The following is an 18,680-nucleotide window of genomic DNA, read 5'->3' on the forward strand; positions in this document are numbered from 1 at the left end:
CACACAGACAATTTTCATGCCTTGTGTCTGATTGCAGCATGTGGGGGGAGGGTCGCTTTTAGTAATCCAAGATTTTACACTGAGTGACTAAGGTTGTAGGTTGTGTACTACAATGCGTGTGTGAATGTGTGTGCCCATTTGTACGTACATATGTGTGCACACAGTTTCACTCTGGAGCCTGGGCTGGCCACAAAGTCATGATTCTCTACCTGCCAAATGCTGGGATTACAGGCACGCACCTCCACAGTCTTTATTTGAACACAACGTATCCATTCAGTTTCATTACCTGTCATTGTGTCTGTGCTTTTAAAAGCACGAGGCAAGATGGTCAGGGAGGCAGGAAATATTGTCTGAATTGAGTGGCTGACATCTGTAATCTCAGCTACTTGGGGTGGGAAGCAGAGGTCAGGAGGATTGTGGTTCAAGGCTAAACCTGGGCAAAACTTAGTGAGACGGCATCTTACCCAACAAGTGGGGATGGTGTACACGGCCATGATTTCAACTGCCTGAGAAATAACAGGAGGAAGATCCCAGTCCAGGGCATCCCTGAAAGGGACCAACACTGGACCCTATCCAAATAATAATAATAATAGCTAAAGCAAAAAAGAATGGGGGGCATGGCTTAAGTGGTAGAGCACTAGCAAGTGTGAATCTTGAGTTCTAACCCCAACATCACTGTCATCCTAGCTACTCAGGAGGCTGAGATCTGAGGCTCACGGTTCAAAGCCAGCCAGTGCAGGGAAGTCTGTGAGACTCTTATCTCCAATAAACCACCAGAAAACCAGAAGTGGCTGAAGTGGTAGAGCATTCTCCTTGAGCTGAAGAGCTGAGGGACAGCTCCCAGACCCAGAGTTCAAGTCCCACACCTGACCAAAAAAAAAAAAAAAAAAAAAGTCACAGGAAAATAAAAAAAAAGGGGGAAAGGAAAAGTTTTCTCATCCTGGCCAAAATAGTGATTTGACATCACAAATGTATTTAAGAATATGACTTGGGTGGCTGGGATGGTGGCTCAGTGGTAGAGTGCTTGCCTTGTATGCATGAAGCCCTGGTTCGATTCCTCTTCACCACATAAGCAGAAAAGGCCAGAAGTGGCGCTGTGGCTCAAGTGGTAGAGCACTAGCCTTCAGCTGAAGAGCTGAGGGACAGTGCCCAGGCCCCATAATAGACAAAAAAAAAAAAAAAAAGACCTGACTCCAAATCCTTTTTTTTTTTTTTTTTTTTCCGGTCGTGGGACTTGAACTCGGCCTGGGCACTGTCCCTCAGCTCTTCAGCTTAAGGCTAGCACTCTACCACTTGAGCCATAGCACCACTTCCCATCTTCTGGTGGTTTATTGGAGATCAGAGTCGCACAGACTTCCCTGCCCAGCCTGGCTTTGAACCTTGATCCTCAGATCTCAACCTCCTGAGTAGCTGGGATGACAGACGTGAGCCAGCAATGCCTGGCTCCATATAGTATTGACTGAAGGGTGGTTTGGGCCATGGCCACTCTGTCTACAGTGGTTCTGTGGCCCCGGTGGGTACACGTGTCAGAACTGAGCATTGACGGTTCTTTGAGCACTGGCACCTGCCACGGCACAGGGCTCTCCAGCAATCCTACCCAGGCACCCCAGCCACTACCTCCTTTTGTGTTTAATTCCAGACGTAGCCATGACTCTGGGAGGGATCCTGATGAGCCCACACGAGTGTTTTTTATTCCTGTGGAAACAAGCAAAGGTGAACAAGAGAAAACCAGGTTGGTCTCAAAAATACAAGCAAACCCTCTTTCCTGCTCCAATCCCATTTCCCACATCATGAACAGAAGAGACAGGGAATCACCGAGAGTATTAGAATTCAGCTGCCAGGGAGGTACAAGAATGCTGTCTAGGGTGTCCCTCAGACCCTGCCATTTCTACTTTTAGAATATATATATATATATTTTGCCCCAGTCCTGGGGATTGAACTCAGGACCTGGGCACTGTCCCTGAGCTTCTTTGCTCAAGGTTAGCGCTCTACCACTTGAGCCACAACAACACTTCCAGCTTTGTCTGTGTAGGTGGTACTGAGGAATTGAACCGGGCTTCATGCATGCAAGACAAGCACTCCACCACTGAGCCACCTTCCCAGCCCTAGAATTATATATTTTTTGCCATCTTCAAGTAGTAGTAGTACAAAGGAGTTAGCACTCCACAGATTGCCACAAACCAACTTATGAGTACAAGGCGTCTTAATGGACAGCATCCCTCCCTCCCTCCCTCCCCCATCCCTCCTCACTCCTCCCCTCCATTTTCTTTTCTTTTTTGGGGGGGAAGGGGGGTCTGGTCATGGGGCCTGAACTCTGGGCCTGGGCGCTGTCCCTCAGCTCTTCAGCTCAAGGCTAGTGCTCTACCACTTGAGCCACAATGCCATTTCTGGCTTTTTTCTTTTTGCTTATGTGGTGCTGAGGAATCGAACCCAGGGCCTTATGCATGCAAGGCAAGCGCTCTACCACTGAGCCACCTTCCCAGCCCCTCTCCATTTTCTCAATTTCCCATGTTATGTAGGAAGTATTTATGGCTGAATTTTCTCAATGCCATCATCCCTTGACCAGTGGTGCAAGGGAGGTCCGTGGTGGTATTTCCACTCCTGTGTGCCAAGTACTTGAAGGGAGTACAAAGCAGTAGAAAAGAATGAAGAGGAATAAAGAAAAAAAGCTGGAACTGTGGAATATTACTTGGGCATAAAGAAACAAGAAATCATAGCATGTTCAGGAAAATGGATGCCACTGGGGATTTTCCCGGTGTTTTTGTTTTTCTTTGCAACTGAAACAATAGCAACTCACAGATGAGAAGGTGGAGACATCTGTCACGTGTGGTCCAGAAAGAGTAGTGTCCTGACTAGTGTAACAGCATGTGGCTTTATTGAAGAATAACTTCGGAGCAGAGATTTTACTGCTCCATTTATCCATCCTGTCTGGTGCATAGTAGTGAGTTGACACTAGTGTCTGATGTCACCTTTCTACTACACCTAAATAGATCCTTTTTGTAGGTTTCCTAAGGAGTAACAGCACCATGCCCTGTCTGTCTGTCTGTCTGTCTGTCTGTCTGTCTGTCTGTCTGTCTGTCTGTCTGTCTTACCTTCCTACCAATGTGGGTAGAAGACATATACAGAAAAATGGTGTTGAAGAAATTCCAGAGGTTGTGGGCTAACAACTTTTGGCCGGGGGAGTACAAGAAGTCCTACCTGCTCACAGAGAGCTACAGGAGCCTCCTCCGGCTGTGCGACCCCCTCCGGCGGCCAGGGCTCCTCGGGCCACGCACGGTGGTGCTGCAGGGACCCACGGGCGCCGGAAAGACCACGCTGGTGAAGAGGCTAATTCTGGACTGGGCCGAGGGACGCCTGGGCCCCGCCTTCCAGTGGGCCCATTACCTGAGCTGCAAGGAGCTGCGCCACCACCAGGTCAAGAACCTGCACCAACTCCTCTTCGAGGGCCTCCCAGACATGAACAAGGACGTGCTGCGGGCCCTGCTGGGTGCGGCCGAGGTGCTGCTCATCGTGGACGGGTTTGACGAGCTGAGGTACAGGCCCGGGGAGATGATCCGGGGCATCTCCACGCACTGGGGGCAGCGCAAGCCGGTGCCGGTCCTGCTGAGCAGCCTGCTGAAGCGCATGCTGCTGCCCAACGCCACCCTGCTGGTCACCACGCGGCCCCGGGCGCTGCAGGAGCTGCTGCTGTTGCTGGAGCAGCCGGTCCTGGTGAACGTGGACGGCTTCTCGGAGGCGGAGACGTGGGAGTACTTCCGCAGGCATTTCAGAGACCAGGCCCAGGCCCAGAGAGCCCTGGCGGCCGTGCGGAGCAACGAAGCCCTGCTAGCCATGAGCCGGATGCCCGCCGCATGCAGACTGCTGTGCGCGTGTCTGAAGCCGCTGCTGGAGGGGGGCGAGGACCCCGCGGCAGCCTGCCACAGCCCCACCGCCCTGATTCTCCGATTCCTCCACCGCCAGCTCCGCCCCAGAGGCCCAGCCCCGGCTGCCCAGCTGGAGACCCTGTGCTGCCTGGCCGCGCACATGCTGACCGCGCAGCAGTCCACTTTCCACACTGGGGACCTCAAGAGACTCGGGATGCAGGAGGCCCACCTCCAGCCCTTCCTGACCAATCACATCATCCGGAAGGACTGGGGCTGCCGCTGGTGCTACCACTTCGTCCACCCCAGCGTCCAGCAGCTTCTGGCCGCCCTGTTCTACATCCTGAAGCCCCAGGACAGTGAAGGCCAAGGCCGCCAGCCCAGCAGCCGCGACCCAGAAGACGTGCGCAAGCTGCTCTCCAGAGAGGCACGTGCGCGGAACCCCGACCTGGCCCAGGCCGGCCGCTTCCTGTTCGGCCTCCTGAACAGGAAGAGGGCCCAGGAGCTGGAGGCGGCCTTTGGCTGCCGCATAGACCTGGAGATCCGACGGGAGCTGCTGGGGTGTGGGGCAGAGGAGAGCAGGCCCTTCCTCCTGCGGATGGAGCAGAGCGAGGTCTTGGGCTGGCTCTATGAATCTCAGGATGAGGAGCTGGCGGCGGAGGCCCTGGCGCCCTTTGAGGAAATGTCTGTGATCCTGAAGAGCCGCCAGGATCTCCTGCACGCGTCCTTCGGTCTCAAGCACTGTCCGGGCCTGCACAAGCTCACGGTGCAGGTGGCCAGGGGGCTGTTCCCGGAGGACGGTGTTCAGCTGCCATCCACAGCTCAAGGCCACAGGTAAGAATTCTGCTCTCAGCCAGGGGCCAGTGGCTCACGCCTGTTATCCCAGCTACTCAGGAGGCTGAGATCTGAGGATCTCAGTTCAAAGCCAACCCCAGGCAGGAAAGTCTGTAAGACTCTTATCTCCAGTGAGCCACCAAAAAGACCAAAAGTACATCTGTGGCACAAAGTGGTAAAACGCCAGCCTTGAGCTCAGACTCTCAGGGACAGCACCCAGGCCCTGAGTTCAAGCCCCAGAACCGGCACACATACACAAAAATTTTGTTCTCCCCTGCTTGGGAGAGTAGCCTCCAGTCAATTCCCCCAGGGTCTCCTATCCTTCATCTCATCCCAGGGTTTCTAGCCGAGAGGCCCAGATGCTTCTATCTCGCTGACTCATGTTAAGAATGTTCCCTCATGCCTACTTTCCTCCCATTAAGGTTCAGGGCAAGGCCCGGGGCGGCACTGGGCCAGAGGCACTCTGGAGGGGGGCTATCTCTCCTCCACTTGCTGTCTCTGTGTCCTTCCCAAGTCACCGTCCCCATTTGTCCTCACCTCTAGCAGAACATTAAAGCTTTGTCCATGAGGAATGAACATGGATCATTGTTTTCTTTTTCTCGGTCCTCAGGGTTGCTTCATGAATCACTCTTGTTCACAGGCCCGAGGATGACCAGGTCCTGCTTGCTCTCTGGACAGATCTTTGCACCATGTTTTTCTCAAACCAGAATCTGAACAGACTGGACATCCACCACAGCTGCCTGAGTTACTCCTCCGTGGCGGTTCTGTGTGAACACTTGGCCTCTGCCTACAGTCTCCAGGAGGTGGTGTAAGTCAGCTGACCACTCCCCCCCCCCCCAGTCAGGAGTCCCATGGGAGCCACCAAGACTCTCATGAATGTGATATAGGCAGAATATTCTAGAATCCAAACCAGGTACCCCAAGTTATAGGAAATGGAGATGCTCTGGGTCCTTAACTTTGTCAAGAGGGAGCATCTCTCAGAGTCATTGTTTGTGCCCTGCTGGGGATTGAGCCCAGGCCCTCATGCTTGCCAGGCCAGTGTTCTTCCATGTGAGTGATTCACCCAGTCCTGTATCAAACTAAAAACCAAGCTGAGCATTGATGGCTCATGCCTGTAATTCTAACAGCTCAGAAGGCTGAGATCTGAGGATTGCAGTTCAAAGCCAGCCCAAGCAGGGAAGTCCAGCGAACTACCAGAAAACTGGAAGTGGTCCTGTGGCTCAAGAAGTGATAGAGCACCAGCCTTGAGGGGGAAAAGTCAAAGGCCTAGCTGGGCGCTGGTGGCTCACACCTTTCATCCTAGCTATTCTAGAGGCTGAGATCTGAGGATCATGGTTCAAAGCCAGCCTGGGCAGGAAAGTCCATGAGACTTTTATCTCCAATAAACCATGAGAAAACCAGAAGTGGCACTGTGGCTTAAGTGGTAGAGCACTCACCTTGAGCTAAAGAGCTGAGGGACAGCACCCATGTCCAGTGTTCAAGCACCATGACCAACAACAAAAAAAGAGTCAAAGGCCCCAAGTTCAAGCCGTGTGTGTGTGTGTGCACCCACACACACACACAAATATTGTAAAGTTTTCAAGCTAAACTATATTGCAGCCCTTTGTTCCCTACTTAATGTACAATAAGAATACAAAAACTCTAGCTTCTCTTCTTCGTTTTCTGTTCCCTAGCCTCAGTAATATTTCCCCGGCTGAGGCGCAGCTCAGCCTGTGCAGCTGCCTCTGTTGTTCCGAGGCCCTCGTGAATCTGACCCTTCAAGGAGACAGCCACAGGGACCTGCTGCCCTTGTTGAGCCAAGTCCTGATGCACCCAAAATGCCACCTGCAGGACCTCAGGTACCCCACCCGCCACTCCCTGCTTACTCATCAGCCTGCTGGTGTAAGCCGGTCAAGGTCAAGGATGGTGTCTTGGAGAGCAGGCCAGAGGCAAGAGGGCAGTGAGGATTCCACTGAGTGTGGTCCTTGAGTGGAAACGGTGAGGCTGTGCAATGACTTTAGGGAAGAAGGGTGTGAGATTCTGGTCTCCAATGAACAGGAAGCAGAGCTGTGGCTCATGGGGTAAAGCACAAGCCTTGAGCAAAAAAGCCAAGTGAGAGTGCGGGGCCCTGAGTTCAGGCCCCAGTATTGGTGCACATGTGTGCACACGCACACATGCATGCACACACACACAAAGTTATGTCTAGCTGGCCTCTGCCCAGAGGCAAAACAGCTGCAGATTGCATTTCTAGTCGGTGTTGCCATCTGCAGTCCTAGGACCACAGTGTGACATCCACAGTGTGACATCTACAGTGTGACTCTGCATCCCTGTGTCACACTGTGCCACCCGGGGCAACCAGGGCCTCAGACCACCAGGGCGGTGGTACATAGCAATGAGTTCAAGCATGAACCAAGAAGGCATTCCACAGGTGTTGGAGGCTGGAGCGTGACTGGCCTCCACTTCTCCCTCAGGCTGGGGGCTTGCTCGGCCACATTTCAGCAGTGGGCTGACTTCTTCTTGACGATCCAAGCCAGCCCCCTGACGGGCCTGGACCTCTCCAACAATGAGATCCTGGACCGGGGTGCCACGCTGCTGTGCGAGACCCTGAGGCGGCCAGAATGCGTCCTGCGGAAGCTGACGTGAGTCTCAGGCTGCACCCAGGCCACAGAGGCTGCACCCAGGCTACAGAGAGAGCAAGACACGGGGTGGGGGGGCTTTCTCCCCCCCTCCATCGTTGCTCCCAGCCTGGGATGGAGATGGGGCTGACATCCACAGGGGCCCAGAAGGCTGAGTGGGGGGAATGGTCTCACCGCCCTTCTCCACCCCCATCCCGTGCACCCCTCCAACAGCCTGGAGAACTGCGGGCTCACACGGGCCTGCTGTGAGGATTTGCTCTCCACCCTCATCGTCAGCCAGCAGCTGACACACCTGAGCCTGGCTGACAATGACCTCGGGGATGACGGAGTGAAAATCCTGTGTGAGGGCCTGAATCACTCCGACTGCCAACTGCAGAGCCTGGTGTGAGTCCCCGCAGTGTTGGTGGAGGGTACACACATGCGGGGAGTGGGGGGTCCATGTGGACTGGGAATTGATCTGAGGACTTATGTGCACGTGCTAAGCCACTCTACCCTTAATGGCTGCCATCTGACTCAGGTTTATTAGGGTTCTGGAGGGCACCCATCAGAAATGGTTGTTACTTGGGGCTGGGAAGGTGGCTCAGTGGTAGAGCACTTGCCTTGCATGCATGAGGCCCTGAGTTCGATTCCTCAGCACCACATAAGAAAAAAGAAAAAAAGCCGGAAGTTGTGCTGTGGCTCAAGTGGTAGAGCGCTAGCCTTGAGCTGAAGAGCTGAGGGACAGTGCCCAGGCCCAGAGTTCAGGCCCCACGACCGGGCCCCCCCCAAAAAAAAGAAATGGTTGTTACTGGGCTCTTTTCTAGCACCCCATCCCTCCTCCTCCCTGGCCCACTGCCCCCTCCTCTGGTCTCAAGGCCAGCAGCAAAGGGTCTGGTCCCAGAGTCTCTCTCCGACATCACATTCTTTTCCTGAGGACTCTCACACTCGGCCTCCACATCTACAGACCTCATGATAGCACCAGACCCTGCCAAGAGTCAGGCAGGCTGCCCCGCCCACCTCCCACCCTCAGGTATGGTCCTCCCTTCTGGGCACTGCTTTCTGTTTGCTGATGCCAGCAGGCCTGGGAGCTGTCCATCTTTAAGGGAGACACTCCCTCAGCTGCCCCCCCCCCAAACTCTGATGGTGTTCCTGCATCTGGGCTCTGGAGCTTGAGTCAGACCCACAGCTTGGGGTGCATAATGATGGCCTTGTGCCTCATACGGGCCAGGACTTACCAGGTGCCCTGTGTGTATCCCCCCCCAGACTGTGGCACTGCAATGTGGGCAGTGACGGCTGCGTGCACCTCTCCCAGCTCCTCCAGCAGGGGGCGAGCCTCAAGTACTTGGACCTGGGCCTGAACCAGGTGGGAGACTCCGGCATGAGGGCCCTGTGCCAGGCCCTGAAGAGCCCGCAGTGCGGCCTCAAGTGTCTATGGTGAGTGAGGCTTGGGGCAGCCGTTTGGCTGGGGGTGACCTGTCCTTCCCTGCCCACAGGGGGACAGTGCTCCAGGCGGACCCAGGTTGCCCCTGTGGTCCACCACAGACCTCGCGTGCAAAGGGTTGACTCACCAGCTCTTCCTGGTCTCTGCCCAAAAGCGCTGGCCGAATCCCCACGTGGCCCCCGTCTCACCCGCAGGCTGTGGGGCTGCTCCATCACTTCTACCAGCTGCGAGGAGCTCAGTGAGGCCCTTCTAGGAAACCAGAGGCTGGTCACCCTGGATCTGGGACAAAATACCTTGGCGTTTGACGGATTAATGCTGCTGTATACAGCCTTGCAATTTCAAAGGTGCTCCCTGCAGATACTCAGGTATGCGGTGACTCCTCCCTCTTCTTTTGGAGGGGGTAGCGTGTGGGAGTGGTGGCATTGTTTGAGGCACCGTGACATCACTGGCACTCAGCCTCATCCATCTGCACGCAGCCCAGGGTTGATCGTCCATTCCTTTCATCCCACGGATGGCCAAGGTGAGTCTGGAATGAAGCCGGTTCTCAGTGGGAAATCCAGATTTCCTAGATTTTCACCCAGGGGAGCAGCGGTGCTCAGCCACCATCTCCTTAGGGAAATCACAACACAGGGCTCATCCAGTGCTTTAGGTACCGGCATCAGCCCTGGAAACCATCTCTCCAGAAAGTCTCAGATGCAACAAAGATGACTGGTGACTTAACATCCTAATTATGTAGAAGGAACATAGACGGTATGTTCACAGTGATCTCAGCCTTAAGGTGGCTTGTAAGTCAAAAGGACACAATCCACCAGGTGCCATTATAGGTGGCTCACACCTATAATCCTAGCTACTCAGGAGGTTGAGATCTGAGGATCACAGTTCCAAACCAGGTCAGGCCAAAAAGTCCATGACTCTTGTCTCCAGTTAATCACCAAAAAGCTGGAAGTGGAGTTGTGGCTCAAGGGGTAAGAGCACCAGCTTTGAGCACAAAAGCTCAGATACAGAGCCCAGGCTGAATTCCAGACTGGTGTCTCTTGTCAGCTGAAACACAATGCAATCACCACCCACAAAGTCAACATGGAACCCTGTGTCACTGCACAGAAGAATCAAGACGGGGCCAGTGCTATATAAATGAGATCTGTGACATTGTCTAACCACGAGAGCTTTATGAACTTGGGAATTTGGGATGCATCTTCCTGGAGTAATATTAACCATTTTCCCACCTTCCCGTGTCATATGTCCCAGGTTGAAAATAAATGAAGCGAATCCTGAAGTGAAGAAGCTGATAAAAACAATACAAAATGTCAACCCCCAGCTGATTGTTGACAGTGACCACCAAAACCCCAGGAAAAGGAGACCTGAGGATTTCCCTGCTTGAGCCAGCAAAAACCATCCATCCTCCGAGGTCAGAGGCCTCTACCCATGGTGAACATCACACGTGGACGAGCTGGGCGAAGTCCAAGCCTTCTTTCTCCCCTAGTGGATGTAAAATGAGCACATGTCACTTGACACTATTGGGTGTGAAATGTCTTAGCACTAATATGCTGAGGGAAATAAAAGCAAGCACGTTCATGAATAGAGACAGTGTTTCCTCATGGATTCTTGTTTTGGGGGGTTTTTTGGTCAGTCGTGGGACTTGAACTCTGGGCCTGGGCACTGTCCCTGAGCTCTTCAGCTAAAGGCCAGTGCTCTACCACTTGAGCCACAGTTCCACTTCTGGTTTTCAGTGGAGATAAGAGTCTCAGGGACTTTCCTGCCTGGATTGGCCTTGAACCATGATCCTCAGATCTCAGCCTTCTGAGTAGCTAGGATTATAGGCATCACCAGTGGCACCTGGTTGAGAGGAGATATTTTATTTGAAGAGAACTCTGCCAGGGTAAAAGAATGTAGTAAGTGTTCGACTTCACTGAGTATGGTTTCTACCAATCTTCACTTGATTCTGTATTATTTTTTCCTTGTATTGAGCATAAAATCTTTGCACATATTAAGCAAGTACTCTAGCACTCAGCTACATCCCTAGCCAATTCTGGTATATTTGGACCTACACAGATAACTGCCTGACAAATACTCAACCAAATACTTCTACAAACCCACAATATTTGGAACTTTTTCTTTCAGCTAGGGTATTGAACCCAGGGTCTCACACATGCTAGACAAGTACTTTACCGTGGAGCTGCACCCCCTAGCTCAATTTTGGACCCTATCATTGCCTCTTTGTTCTTGCAAAACAAGGTACAACAGCTCAGGGACAGCACCCAGGCTGAATTCTTAGACTGGTGTCTCCCTTGACCTAAGCACAATGCAATCACTGCCCAAGGCTGCTGCGTGGGGTTCTGTGCCATTACGGTGTCAGCTAGTATTCACCCATCTCCCTACAAAGTCAACATGGATCTCTGTGTCACTGCACAGAATAATCAAGCAGGAAACCAACGCGCAATAAATGAGATCCATGACAATGCCCAAGCATTTTCAATAACATCGTGAACACCTGAGTAATAGCAGTGCTGGTTTTTTTAACAAATCCCAACAGGGCACTGGTACTAGATTCCTTTGGGCCTGTTAACCACAGGTTGAACAGTTAAAACAATTCTGAGACTTTTCTATCCTAGTTCTGCTTACCACTCACAGATCACCACAAATTAGCTTCCATTTCCAGGGAGGTGGCAATCCCAGGATGCTGGGCCCAGTGACAGTGAAAGGGAAATTCTAGAATAATCCCAAGTGACTCTAGGACAGGTAGCCCCACACAGAAATAAGAAGTGGGGAGCAGGAATTTTTCTAATAATATTTATTGAGGCAAAGTTCATGTAACATGAAATTAACCTTAATTTTTAACTCACACAAACAGGCCTCCCTTAGACTCAGTGGACAGACAATGGGGAGATGCCAGCACTACTCTTTGATGGGACAGAGGAGGGCAGGGTGCCCTGCCTTCCTCTCGACCCCGAAGCCCTTCACCCCCACTCCTCCCGCCACCTCCCCACCCACAGCTCCTCTGGGCTCTGATGACTGCCAAGAGTTAACGGTGGTATCTATGTTTCTGCACATCTGACTCCTCCTCATGCGGGCAGCCATGGGATCTGGGGGTCTTTGGGAGCAGTGGGAGGGGCCTCTGCACAGCTCTGACTCTGTGCAGCAGGGGTTTCTTCCGGCTGTGCCAGTCCTCTGCCAGGAACCCTGCCAGGAGAGCCAGAATTGTGACACCAAGACATATCCGGATCAGGTTCCCCTTGGTGTAGTCCTGGCGGGTGGGACCTGGCAGGAAGAAAGGTGGGAGCAGGTGACAGGAAGAGGGAGCAGATAACTGGCAAAGGCCATCTTCTAGCCCAGCCTGGCTTCTCACAGTCAGCTGTCTCTGATCTGAGAACCTCCTCCACTGGCTGAGATGCCTATTTCCTTCCCACCAAAGCCAGCACTGGGCCAGCTCCATGTCAACACAGTGCCCTTCCCATGTGTGACATGCAGGCCTCCTACAGCCCCTCTTCCCCTAGACACATATTCTACCTGTCACCTGACTGAGAAGAAAGTTACAAGGCTGTGGAGAGAAAGGAAACTTCGTCCTCTGACTCTTACTGAAAATCTTGACTTACCCATCAAATCCTTGACCAATTTTGGACTCCTCTTTCATTTTTTGGCTAGTCCTGGGGCTTGAACTCAGGGCCTGAGCACTGTCCCTGAGCTTCTTTAGCTCAAGGCTGGCGCTCTACCACTTGAGCCACAGCACCACTTGAGGCTTTTTCTGTGTACTCAGGGCTTCATGCATGCGAGGCAAGCACTTGACCACTAAGCCACATTCCCAGTCTGATTTTGGACTCTTTATGCTAATATTTCACCCTCTCTCTCTAATGTTTTGCCTAGCAGAACCCAAGAAGATCAAGCTTCACCCCGTACCAGGAAAAGACTCTGCTCTAGGTAAAGACATGGAGGCCAAGAGGGGAGATGCGCTTACCAAGTGGAGGGCTGGAGCCTTCTGAAGATAAAGTGAGGTCTGCAGACTTCCCTGGGAATCCAGAAAGCCGGGCTGTGAACAAACGGAACCATTTCTCCTTTCTAGATGTGAACATACGTGCCTAGCAGGCAGCACCCCAGGACAACATGAACTACAGAGTCAGGCTGCTCCGATCCAATCCTTTCTTTTTTTGGGGGGGGGGGTCCGGTCGTGGGGCCTGAACTCTGGGCCTGGGCGCTGTCCCTCAGCTCTTCAGCTCAAGGCTAGCGCTCTACCACTTGAGCCACAGCACCACTTCCAGCTTTCATTCTTTTTGCTTATGTGGTGCTGAGGAATCGAACCCAGGGCCTCAGGCATTCAAGGCAAGTGCTCTACCACTAAGCCACCTTCCCAGCCCCCCAACCCTTTCTTAAGGAACAGAAGACACAGGAAATGGAGGGAAAGACAAGAACAGGCAACCTGGGGACCCTGGAGTCTGGAGTGGCTCTGAGTGGCTGGGACCCACAGAAGGGTCACGTGGAATCCAGCCAGTCTATGTTCTGAGGGAAAACTAGAAGACTTCAGACACTGAGGACACTGAGAATGGGAAGAATCCGACCATAGCATTAGGAAGAACTTTCTGAGCTCAGGAGCCTAAAGGCAGCCAGGGCCATGTGGGCCTGGTGGAGACATCCAAGCTAGCCCCAGGGGTCTGTCTTGCAGGGCTAGCACAGGCTCCACACAGAGATGGGATCACATGTGAGCACTTCCTCCAGAGAGCAACGTGCAGGGAGGGGTGAAGGTCTTCCCATCCAAGCTTGCTGTCTGCCATCTTGGAGATGGCCAGCCTACCCAGAATGCTCCTCTGCATTGGCTTCAGTGTCCTCCTCCTGCCCATCCTCTGCCTTCAGTGAGAAGTGTGATATATATAACCAGATAGACCTGTATTTGCCATTTTGTATTAGACCTGCTTGAAGAATGCAGCTGCTATTCTCCCTGCCCTTGAGCCCCAGACACTCCCGGATCTGGAGCTTAAATTAACAACCCTCTGGCAGGGAGTACCTGACAAAGTACACATTCCAGACCACTTTCCCGGGCCTAGGATCGGAGATAGTGGCTGCCTGGCAACCACTTCCCCTGGCTCGGGGTCAGAGATAATGGCCATCTGGCAACCACTTCTCCTAAGTTACCCTAGAAGTACCGTCTAATTAGTTTAGAGCACAATAGCTCGTTAACCTGATCAGTTATTAGCCCCAGCCCTTTTCCCGCTTTGTATTGCGCCAATCATCCGCTAGAATTATGATTTAAATTTCCCAAGTGGTGTATTGATTCATTGCTAATACATACTGAGGCCTTACCCCTACCAAAGAACATATAAAAGGTGCTGTAACTCTGTGCTGGGGGCCTCTCTCTGCACTCAGACATCAGTGCACAGAGGGGTCCGTGCATGAGCTCATCAATAAACAACTCATTGCCGCTTGCATTGATCTTTGGTCCCTGGTGGTCTTTTCAGGCGCTCCAAGTCTCCGGGCATTATATCAGACTGAGCTTTCCCAGGATAGGGTCAGAGGCCCGAGGGAGCAGATTACAAGCACACAGCGCCACCAGCACACTCCTTTCTGCCCAGCTTTAAGTGTCCCATCACTTACCAGCCGTGGAAACTTCTGTGGCGGGTGAGATGACCAGATTCCTGGAGGCTTCTGTGATGGTGAAAGGAGTATCATCAGTTCTTTCCAGAAGTTTCTACGCTCCAGACCCCCCTTTGGATACCTGGGCTCCCTAAACCTTCTTTCTCTGATGGCCCACTACCAGGCACAAGACAGATTCAAAAGAACCTGAGACTTAAGCCCCCGTCTCTCCATGGCTGGAAACAATTGGCACAGTCATGAACAGCAGACATGGAGATATCTCTTCTGAGGTTATTGTGATTTGAACACGGTCATGAACAGGATTTTGTGCAAATGTTAAGTGTTCAAGAAATGTAGACTGATGAGAGAGAGGGAAGAGGGATCCCATGCTCCAGCCAGCAGGGGCGGACCCTCATGAACTCACCAGGGGGGAAGGACTGGGGCTCTATGGGCAGCTGCCCAGGGATCGCAGAGGCTCCTGGGAAGGTGGAAAAGGAAAGAAGTTTGTGCTCTGCCAGCCATGGGACCTGGAAAAACCATGCAACATTCCTGATGCCTGGCTCAGTTTCCTTACATAGAGAATGAGTACAGAGAAGCTTCTAGACAGATACGAAAAGCTGCTAAATAAGAGGAATCAGGGAGTTAAGAGTGAATGATTAAATCCAAACCAAATACCGTATGTACATGCATATAGTGCCACAGTAAAACCCTTTGAGCAATGAGAAAACGCTGAAAAAGACAATCAATGACAGGATGTAAAATGGGTTAAGCCTGGGATCGGGTAGAAGTGGAGACAGGAATTGAGGGAGAGGGCGAAGGAGGGTAAACGTGGTGTACTTCATGTCCATGTGTGCAATGGAACAGGGAAGATTTCCGAGGTGGATCTGGGGAGAGGGAAGGGGTATGAGTCTGATCAAAAAATATGGGTACAAAGTTGTCATGTCCAAAACGAGCTTTACAACGTCGGTGGGGGGGGAAAGGGGGGAAGGAGAAGGATTGGGATTGGGGGGGAGGGGGGAGGCTGGGAAGGGATGTGAAGGGTAAACAAAGGAAGAGGCTGCAATGCTGGTAAGAAATGTACGCATTATCCTGCCCATGTAATTGTAACTCTGTACAGTATGTTCACAAATAAAATTAAATTAAATTAAAAAAAATATGGGTACATCCAAGCAAAACTCTCTTGAACAACTAAACTAATAGATGCTCTTTATACTCTACAATTGTCATAGTAGAAAAGCATATGCTGTCTCTTTCTCTTGTTCATTAGTTAATTCTTATCTTGATGCTGTAATTAGAACCCAGGTGGGTGCTCCTAGCATGAGCTCTACCGCTGAGCTGCAACCCTGCCTGTACCTTTATTTTACTTTTGTATTTTTTTTGTCGGTCTTGGGGCTTGAACTCTGGGCTTAGGCGCTGTCCCTGCGCTCCTCAGCTCAAGGAGAGTGCTCTACCGCTTGAGCCACAGAGCCACTTCCTCGCTTTACTTTTAGTCATGGTTACAATACCATACATTAAGTGTACCACTTTACTTGGGTTACCAAAAACAAACAAAAAAAATCACTTCTTTAATAATGTTTGTTTCTGTTCTCTAAAAAATTAAGATTACACAGTCCAGAAGCACCAGAAAATTGGGGCGGGGGGGAGTAATAACTCTTCACTAATTTTGATTCCCTAATAATTACCACTTGGTGTTTGTTTTTAGCAAACTGGATGATTCATTTTTATTTGGATTGTGTTACATCCTTGGAATTACACTGAAAAAGAACTATTAAAAGATATAAAACCAGCCAGGCACCAGTGGCTCATGTCTGTAATCCTAGATACTCAGGAGGCTGAGATCTGAGAATCGTGGTTCAAAGCCAGCCCAGGCAGGAGAGCCCATGAGACTCTTATCTCCAATGAGATAAGTGCCAGAAGTGGCACTGTGGCACTGTGGCACTGTGGCTCCAAGTGGCATAGTGCTAGCCTTCAGCTGAAGAGCTCAGGGACAGTACCCAGGGCCAGAGTTCAAGCTGTATGACCAACAAAACAGCAACAATCTGATATAAATGCAATGATTCGCTGTGGGCAGGAAGACTGAAGAAGGATCCAGGTTTTACAGTAATGGTTCTCTCAGATCCTGACACAGGTCTATGAAGGCCAGGCAGAGGCCTGGGTCTGCAGCCCTCACCTGTGACAGTGAGCATCAGGGGCTCACTGGGAGCAGACCACAGATACGGTTCTCTGCTGGAGAAGCTGTAGCAGCGGTAGGCCCCACTGTGGGCAGCCGTCACAGCGGCCATGAGGAAGTCAGGCTGGGACAATCTCCTGAACACCTCGTGGAATCCTCTGTCCCCCTCCTTGGACAATGCGAACTGGTCAAAGCCATATCTGGTGTGACACTGTAGGCTCACATTCCCTCCTGGGGAAACGGAGGGGCCAGGATGAGCCGAGAGCGAGGGCCTGGTATAAACTCCTGGGAGGGAAGAGGGTTTAGTAAAGATGGGCCCAGGGCCTCCCTTGTGGAGCAGGGATGCCCCCCACCTCACCTACCATTCAGCTCAGGAACTTCCTGCTGCCCCTCCCTTCCACAGCCCTCCCCCCCCCGCCCTGTCCCAGGGGGTCACCTCCTTCCTAGGGGTCACCACTTCCCATACTTAGAATGTCTGAGAGGACATGGCTGCACTCACACCACAATGCCTACATTGAGAGACATTCCCCTCAATGAGTTTTTGGGTTTGGATTTTGTGCCAGTCCTGGGGCTTGAACTCAGGACCTGGGTGCTGTCTCTGAGCTTTTTTGGCTCAAGGCTAGCACTCTACCACTTGAGCCACAGTGCAACTTCTGGCTTTTTCTGTGTATGTGGTGCTGAGGAATCGAACCCAGGGCTTCATGCTGGGAGGCAAGCACTCTACCACTGAGCCACTTTTCCAGCCCTTACATACAAACTTTAAGTTTTTTTGGTCAGTTGTGGGGCTTGAACTCTGGGCCTGGGCACTGTCCCTCAGCTCTTCAGCTCAAGGTGAGCGCTCTACCACTTGAGCCACAGCACCACTTCCGGTTTTCTATGGGGGGGGAGGGAGAGAGGGGGGTGTTGGAGATAAGAGTCTCATAGACTTTCCTGCCCGGGCTGGTTTTGAACTGTGATCCTCAGATCTCAGCCTCCTAAGTAGCTAAGATGACAGGTGTGAGCCACGGGCGCCCAGTCACAGAAACTTTTTACCCTCCCCCAGTCCCAGGGCTGAGTCTGAGTAGCCGGGGTCTGGCAGCCACCTCCTACACTCCCCTCCAGTCACCAGTGGCAATGAGCTCCAGCTGGGTACTGGGCGGGGACCAGAGGCTCCCATTCCGGTAGGAGCAGCGGTAGCGCCCAGCATTGCTTCTGCTCATGATTGAGATGGAGAGAGAGTCCTGGTCTGCAAACATCTCGGACCTCAGCTTCTCCAGGCGGTACCCATCCACGGGCCACGGGCCCTGGCAGAGGATGGTCACTGAGCCGCCCAGGGGCACCAGGCTGCTGGGCAGAGCCTGCAGGGAAGGCTTAGGGAGCCAGCCTGAAAAGCAAGCACAGGATGGAGGTCAGCCCACCACCAACAGGGCGCCTCTCCCAGGGTCCCACACCTGGTGGACCCAGAGGAAGCATCCCAGGAGTAAGGGAGAAGAACTCACCGCTGTGGGCCGTGATCAAGTGCCCAAGACACAGTCCTGAGGAAAGAAGGACTAGCATGATGACCACATGCATCCACATTCTCCTCTACACAAGGAATTGTGGGGCATGGAGGAAAGTGGGAGCCCACGCGAGTGTACATCCTCACCTGGGACTAGACCTCACAACTTGGAATAGCTCAGACAAAACATACCATCTCCCTGGGCCTCCAATTTCCCACACAAAAGGTGACCAGCCCTTCAAGGTCCCTGCTACGCCTGAATTCACCACGGAAGCAGTTTGTTTGGCCTTTGGTGGGGAGCACTGGGCCCCTCCTGCGGCCCTTCCCGGGACTCACCAAGGCAGACGAGGGCTCTCAGGGATGGTAACATGGCTGCCCGGCCTGTCCTGAGCATTGCGGCGGCCAAAGAGGGAGGCCTGGGAGCTGGGAGCTGGGAGCAGAGGGCAGGAGGAGGGGATGGGAGATGGCCTCCTCCCTTCCTCCCCAGCCCTGGCTCTCCCTGACCGATGCTAATCAAGCCAAGCCTGTCCCTGTGGCAGGAAGACTTGCACACAAACCTCAAGGGGCTCCACTTATCTCCTCTGGGCAGCCTGGTATCCCATCATCCTCTGCCTCCCAGAGTGGCGTCTTTGTCCCCCACACACTCCCCACAGCCACTAGAGAAATGTGCTTTGTACCTTGCGAGATGCCTGTGACAATGTGTTTGTTTTTTGCCAGTCCTGGGGCTTGAACTCAGGGCCTGGGCGCT

At 52.5% G+C, this 18,680-nt stretch overlaps 2 protein-coding genes across 2 annotated transcripts; one reads left to right on the plus strand and one right to left on the minus strand.

The window, feature by feature from the left end:
* The first annotated feature begins 3,129 nt into the window (after positions 1-3,129).
* On the plus strand, positions 3,130-8,971 carry Nlrp2 (NLR family pyrin domain containing 2). Its single transcript, XM_070000338.1, has 7 exons — positions 3,130-4,694; positions 5,335-5,502; positions 6,368-6,532; positions 7,145-7,312; positions 7,523-7,693; positions 8,552-8,722; positions 8,884-8,971. The coding sequence occupies exons 1-7, from the start codon at positions 3,130-3,132 to the stop codon at positions 8,969-8,971; spliced, it is 2,496 nt and encodes an 831-aa protein (XP_069856439.1).
* A 2,761-nt stretch (positions 8,972-11,732) lies between these two features.
* Positions 11,733-18,326, minus strand: Gp6 (glycoprotein VI platelet). The gene is made up of 8 exons (XM_070000339.1): positions 18,269-18,326; positions 17,934-17,969; positions 17,561-17,818; positions 16,456-16,740; positions 14,710-14,763; positions 14,307-14,357; positions 12,679-12,750; positions 11,733-11,984 (listed from the first exon to the last, which is right to left on the minus strand). The coding sequence occupies exons 1-8, from the start codon at positions 18,324-18,326 to the stop codon at positions 11,749-11,751; spliced, it is 1,050 nt and encodes a 349-aa protein (XP_069856440.1). The 3' UTR covers positions 11,733-11,748.
* Positions 18,327-18,680: the final 354 nt, after the last annotated feature.

Source organism: Dipodomys merriami, unplaced genomic scaffold (assembly GCF_024711535.1).
Source record: "Dipodomys merriami isolate MVZ:Mamm:240054 unplaced genomic scaffold, mDipMer1.0.p SCAF_57, whole genome shotgun sequence".
Lineage (NCBI taxonomy): Eukaryota > Metazoa > Chordata > Mammalia > Rodentia > Heteromyidae > Dipodomys > Dipodomys merriami.

What these genes read in the sequence shown, in the direction of transcription:
- Gp6 (XM_070000339.1), bottom strand. Translation starts at nt 18,326, where the DNA reads ATGCTCAGGACAGGCCGGGCAGCCATGTTACCATCCCTGAGAGCCCTC. An exon ending in CTTGATCACGGCCCACAGCG is followed by an intron (nt 17,819 to 17,933) that starts GTGAGTTCTTCT and finishes CTTGCTTTTCAG; the next exon opens with GCTGGCTCCCTAAGCCTTCC. An exon ending in CCTGATGCTCACTGTCACAG is followed by an intron (nt 14,764 to 16,455) that starts GTGAGGGCTGCA and finishes CCACCTTCCCAG; the next exon opens with GAGCCTCTGCGATCCCTGGG.
- Nlrp2 (XM_070000338.1), top strand. Translation starts at nt 3,130, where the DNA reads ATGGTGTTGAAGAAATTCCAGAGGTTGTGGGCTAACAACTTTTGGCCG. An exon ending in TGCGTCCTGCGGAAGCTGAC is followed by an intron (nt 7,313 to 7,522) that starts GTGAGTCTCAGG and finishes CCCCTCCAACAG; the next exon opens with CCTGGAGAACTGCGGGCTCA. An exon ending in TGCGGCCTCAAGTGTCTATG is followed by an intron (nt 8,723 to 8,883) that starts GTGAGTGAGGCT and finishes TCTGCCCAAAAG; the next exon opens with CGCTGGCCGAATCCCCACGT.